Source organism: Pogoniulus pusillus, chromosome 33, assembly GCF_015220805.1.
Source record: "Pogoniulus pusillus isolate bPogPus1 chromosome 33, bPogPus1.pri, whole genome shotgun sequence".
Classification (NCBI taxonomy): Eukaryota; Metazoa; Chordata; class Aves; order Piciformes; family Lybiidae; genus Pogoniulus; species Pogoniulus pusillus.
The window spans coordinates 9,696,239-9,701,465 of record NC_087296.1 but is presented as its reverse complement, the minus strand read 5'-3'; the positions used below and the strand labels follow the sequence as shown (position 1 = coordinate 9,701,465).

The 5,227-nt window shown below is 46.0% G+C and overlaps 1 protein-coding gene across 1 annotated transcript; it reads right to left on the bottom strand.

Moving 5' to 3' along the window:
• Positions 1–368: 368 nt before the first annotated feature.
• Positions 369–3,973, bottom strand: FABP7 (fatty acid binding protein 7). Its single transcript, XM_064170018.1, has 4 exons — positions 3,754–3,973; positions 2,732–2,904; positions 2,029–2,130; positions 369–628 (listed from the first exon to the last, which is right to left on the bottom strand). The coding sequence occupies exons 1-4, from the start codon at positions 3,824–3,826 to the stop codon at positions 578–580; spliced, it is 399 nt and encodes a 132-aa protein (XP_064026088.1). The 5' UTR covers positions 3,827–3,973; the 3' UTR covers positions 369–577.
• Positions 3,974–5,227: the final 1,254 nt, after the last annotated feature.

Genomic DNA, 5,227 nt, shown 5'->3' with positions numbered 1-5,227 from the left:
GATCTTAGCATGCTCTGGATGAGTTCCCAGTGAAAAGAGGAGCTGAAACTGCCTTGACTCTCTTGCTTCTTTGCCTACAAATATAAGCTTTAGATTTCTCCAATAACAAGAGGAGTGAAGACATTTTTTTGTTTCCCATGTACTCTACACCCCAGAGAGAGAGAGTCTGCAACATTCTGCAGCTGCTCTTCTGTTAGCTTAATTCCATAAAGGAACTTTAAACGACTCCCTCCAGCACACTGAAATATTAGCTGATTAAATGCAAAAGGAGCACAGGTTTAATTTTATGATTTTTTTTTTTAATTAATGTTTGATGTGCATTCCAAAACAATTCAAATATGTTCCATTTAGTGTAAAAAAACAAAGCAAATGTTTCAGAAATTTAATACCAAGTTTAACTTGTTTCACTATACAGCACAAGTTTGCCAATTTGATGGCATAAGTTGGCTGTTCTAACAAAAGACACTTCCCCCCCACCCCAGCACTCTTTATTCATGCCAGAAATGTGCATTTTAGCTACGTTCAGTTACGGACAGTACATGAATCCATTCAGCAGAAGTAACATTTCAGGTAAACTCTACGCTTTCTCATAGTGGCGAACAGCAACCACATCACCAAAGGTGAGAGTCTGCAAATCCAAGGAAAAGACATGTTAGAGATTGGACCATTTCCTGACATGACTTAACATATTTAGAAGTCCATGCTAGAGGCAGGCTGGTTTACATTGTGTAACTTACACAAAAGAAATTGGTCCTTTAAATGAACAAGAGGCAAAATGTTAGCTAGGGTTCCCGTAGTAAACGTAACTCTCTCCTTGCTACTTCCAAATACAAGAAGCACATGGTGCATACTTACAAGGCAGTTAAAAGTGTGGCTAGAAATTACCATCTCATTTTTCTCATTTTAATGAACATATTGCTTCAATACAGCATTAATGCAGATGTAATACGTAATTTCCTACAGCTGATCACACAGCAAGGTGTGCAATCTAAGAATCCAAGTTCTCTCTGCTCGTATTTGAGGAGAACCTTGCACTAAAACATGTGCATTCTGTGCACTTGTGTAGCTACAAGTACCAAACAATTTTAGTGGCTGCAGTTTCATAGAACTCTAACTGCAGTATATGAGTTTTGGCAGCATTTCCTAAAGTAGAACAGCACATCTCACTGTGTTCAAATGCCAAAGGAAAAAGTTTTCCTCTGTGTGCATGTGGCTGTTTCCAAAGCCTGTGTTTTCCCTTGACTCACTTGTCACGTTGTGTTGCACTGACTATAGTTTAAGGGTTTAGATATCTGAAAGTATCCTTCCATACAGATACTGTTTGATGTATCTAGAAAGTAAATTGATTTCCCCCAACAACAGCCAGATTAGAAGAGCTGAGGTGGTTTTATTTTTCAGTTACATCTCTGTGTCAAAAATAAGCACAAAGTGCCACCTTGGACATTAGATATAGTATCTTGCCCCATTTATTCACCCAATACTCCTGCTTCTGAAGAGTCAGGAGCAGAGTGTTTAACTTAAACCAAGACTTTTTTTCCACACAATTGCTATTGATCATCATTCTAAAACAAGATAGGAGGAATAAACCCTCTATTATTAATCCTGAAAATGCCATTGCTTCTTGCAATATTGTAATCTTACTTTCCTAGGGAAATACTTGTTCTGTGCAATTACATGTGATTTACATATATAAACCAAGGGTTTTTACTTAATATGACATTACTGGAAACAGACCATCAACTACATAATCAACAGCTTTGTAGCTTTTCTTGGTTACTAGGAATTTTTTTTGCTTGAGCATTTACACAACCTCTTAAAAGAATATACACGCTGGAAATCCACAGGCTGGGCAGCCTAAACCCAGCAGCGATGTTGTAGTTGTCAGTAAAAGACACCAAACAACAGAAATATTTGAAACCCTTCTGCTAGCTCGGAGGGAGGGTTTGTGCCTACCACTACCTGCTCATAAAGCTTGTGAGGAGTGTTAGCAAATGTATGCGAATGCTCAGTGAGCTGCTTTGTACTTACCATGACCATTTTGCCATCCTTTATTTCTCTCACAAAGTTTGTCTCTTTGCCGTCCCACTTCTGTACGTGTACTAGCTTGTCTCCATCCAGGCTCACAACTGACTGCAAGATACCAAGGAACACAAAGACATTCATTTACTTGAGGTAGTTGGGATTCTGCTCACACATTCAGCGTGCTCTATTCTATTGAATTCTCTTCAATAGATGGATGTGGATCTAGAATGATAAAGTAGTCCCAGCCATTTTAAAGACAAGCCCATGACTCATCCTAGTTTTAAGTGTGAATTTCATACAATTCCTGTTTGTGTCAAAGGATGAAAATGTTGTTTCCTTTGAGTTAGAGTCTCACACAAGCCACCGTCTCAGATGTGTTTTGGGGCAACATTAAGCCACTAAAGCTGCAGCGAAGAAGGTTTTCCCAATGCAAATGGGGAAATAATTGTGCCAAGTGTTACTTGGATTGAAAGAAAAGTAGGCAGTTAACACAAATCTGTGGCAGTGGCAAGTAGACAAAGGGCTGGCCACAACGCATCGCTTCAGCCCAGACGTGGCAAGTAAGATGCAATCGCTTTTCCCAGTCCTTGATAGGGCTACAACAGGCAATAAGCACAAGTTAAGTTTGACCCTAACAAAATGCAGCCCTGGGGTCCAGGCTGGGGTGGAAACAGATTCTGTAAAAGCTACTGCAGCTCAATTCACTTACTTTGCAGTTTCTGTCATCAGGGGTAGTTTCATCAAATTCTTCTCCAAGTTTAAAGCTGATTTCTGTGTTTTTGAAAGTGCTTTGAGTCCTGATCACTACTTTGTCCCCCTCGCTGCTGATAATCACAGTGGGTTTAGTCACATTCCCCACTTGCCGTGTTGCAAACCCCACTCCTAGATCAAAGGAAAAGAGAACTCCATCAGACATTCGGACACACATGGAGGTACAGAAATCTCTTCCCCGCTCTGCAGCTTTAAGCCATCGCACTGAGTGCTACTTTCTTCCTCTCTCCCTTATCCCTAAAGCGTCCGTAGGAACTCGCAGTTCCTTCTTTCCTTACCTCCCCCTCAGTGACAAGAATCGTGCCCAGGAAGCGCCGCTGAACGGGTGGCAAAGGCTTCTGCGCCTCTCCCTTTCAGTCCCTTTCAGTTCCTCACCATTCCAGCACAATGATTCCTTTCTGCTTGACTCCAGTTTATCTGCAGGCAGCATTTGCCTGCCTTCCACATGCTTTCCCTAACCCCAGGGCGTCTCCCGGAGCCTCTCATTTGATGAGCGCCATCAAATTCATGAGCACACAGCCGCCCAGGCTTCCCCCCCACGACCCCTGCGAACCCGTCGGCTGCACCTCGGAGCAGGCAGCTTTTCACTTTTACTATTTTCTCTTTATTTGGTTTTAGCACAGTGCAAAATCTCCCCCAGTAACAAATGACAGGAGAGGAAATGGCCTCAGGCTGCACCAGAGGACGTTTAGCTTGAATATTAGAACAAAGTTCTTCCCTGCAAAGGTTCTCCAACAGTGGCACAGGCTGCCCGGGGAGGTGGCTGAATGCCCATCCCTGGCGGTGGTTAAAAGCCGCAGAGGTGCGGTGCTGAGGGGCACGGTTTAGCACCAGCCTTGGTAGAGTTAGAGAACGGTTGGACTTGATGATCCTAAAGGGCTTTTCCAACCCAACCGATTCTCTGGCGCTATGAAAATCCCAGCTCTCCGGAGCGCGCCGCTGCCCCCCGGCCGTACCTACCCAGTGCCTTCATGTACTCGTCGAAGTTGTGGCTGTCCACCAGCTTCCAGGTGGCGCAGAAAGCCTCGACCATGGCGGCCGGCTGCGGGTGCCGGTAGCAGTCGCTGGGGGTGGCGGGGAGCGCCGCGGCCGTGCCCCTACCTCGCTTTTAAAGCCGGTGCCCGGCGGGGGGCCGGGAGGCGGGGGACAGCCGCGGTCCGCCCCCGCCAGCCGGGCCAGCAGCAGCGGGACGTCCTCTTTCCGCCCCCGCCGGGGAAGGGGCGAGGGCGGGGGTCCCGGCAGGCAGCCGGAGGGCAAGGCGGCGAGAGGGGCTGCCTCTGCCCGGGCACGGCTCGGCTGCGACCTCGCTCCCCTGCCTCGCCGCCCACCCGTCCGTGTTGTGTTAGAAAACCACGGGCAAGAGACGTGGGCACCGAGCGTGAGGTACCGAGTGCAGTCCGTGCTGCAGAACGCCGCCTCGAAAAGCTTTCCCGGGAGGATTTTCGACCGGGTTTGACCTGGTCCAAGTGCAGATTCCTTTGCCTCACCATCACACGGCAGCTGCATGGATGCTGGCTGAGACTGGTACCTGCTATGTTTGCCTCCACAAACTGGCAGCCTTTGGAAACTAGGAAAGAAGGGAGAGAGCTTCACACTGTAGTTTCATCTGCTGCGGTGTTTCTCTGCTAGAGAGGGCATCTTCTTGTTCTGGTTGCTACCTGAAATTCACTGACGGCCCTAGCTATTCTCTCCTGTCTCCAAAGTGTTTTTCAGAAGCAGCCTGTCTCCGTGGGACAGCCCAGAGTGTTGGCATTTCCAGACCTAAGACTTGGTCAGATTCCAAAGCCTTGAGTCTGGAACACATCTCAGCAACTAAGTGAAAGAGAGAGAGACTCTCTCTGAGTTTGGAACAAAATCTCAGCCATTTTCTACCTGGTCCAACCACATGAAATATAAAGAATTATGAATATTATCCTAATAGTCTTACATCAGGTTTTGACTAGCAGTTGCCTTTCTTTCAGCCACTTGTAGTAGGACACAGCCTTTGAGATCAAGGTGAGTGATGCTTCTGGTAGGGTTTTAACTTAATTTGCCCCTTTTTCGCTTGTCCTCAGAAAGAATTAACTGCAAGAATATAATCTTAATCCTAATAATCCACAATTTCCATCACAGAGAGAGAGACAGACACAAAGGATCTTCTGCAGATGCTCAGTTATGTCTGACTTCTGATCTGCTCTTCTGAGACTTCAGGTAGTGCTCAGAAATCCAGGGAGAGCAACGATGTCACTTGGAACAACACAACACAAACTTGTTCACAAGGCTGAATGGAATCAAGTCCCTGGTTTGGGTTTTTTTTGGTCCAAGTTGAACAAATCTGTGTCCCCAGAGTTTGCACAGGATGCCAGCTTTACTGGTGCATCTCATATGGAAGCATTGATTCATTGTGATTGGGAGGACCTTCAAGTCCAACTGTAAATCTGTCTCTGCTGATTCC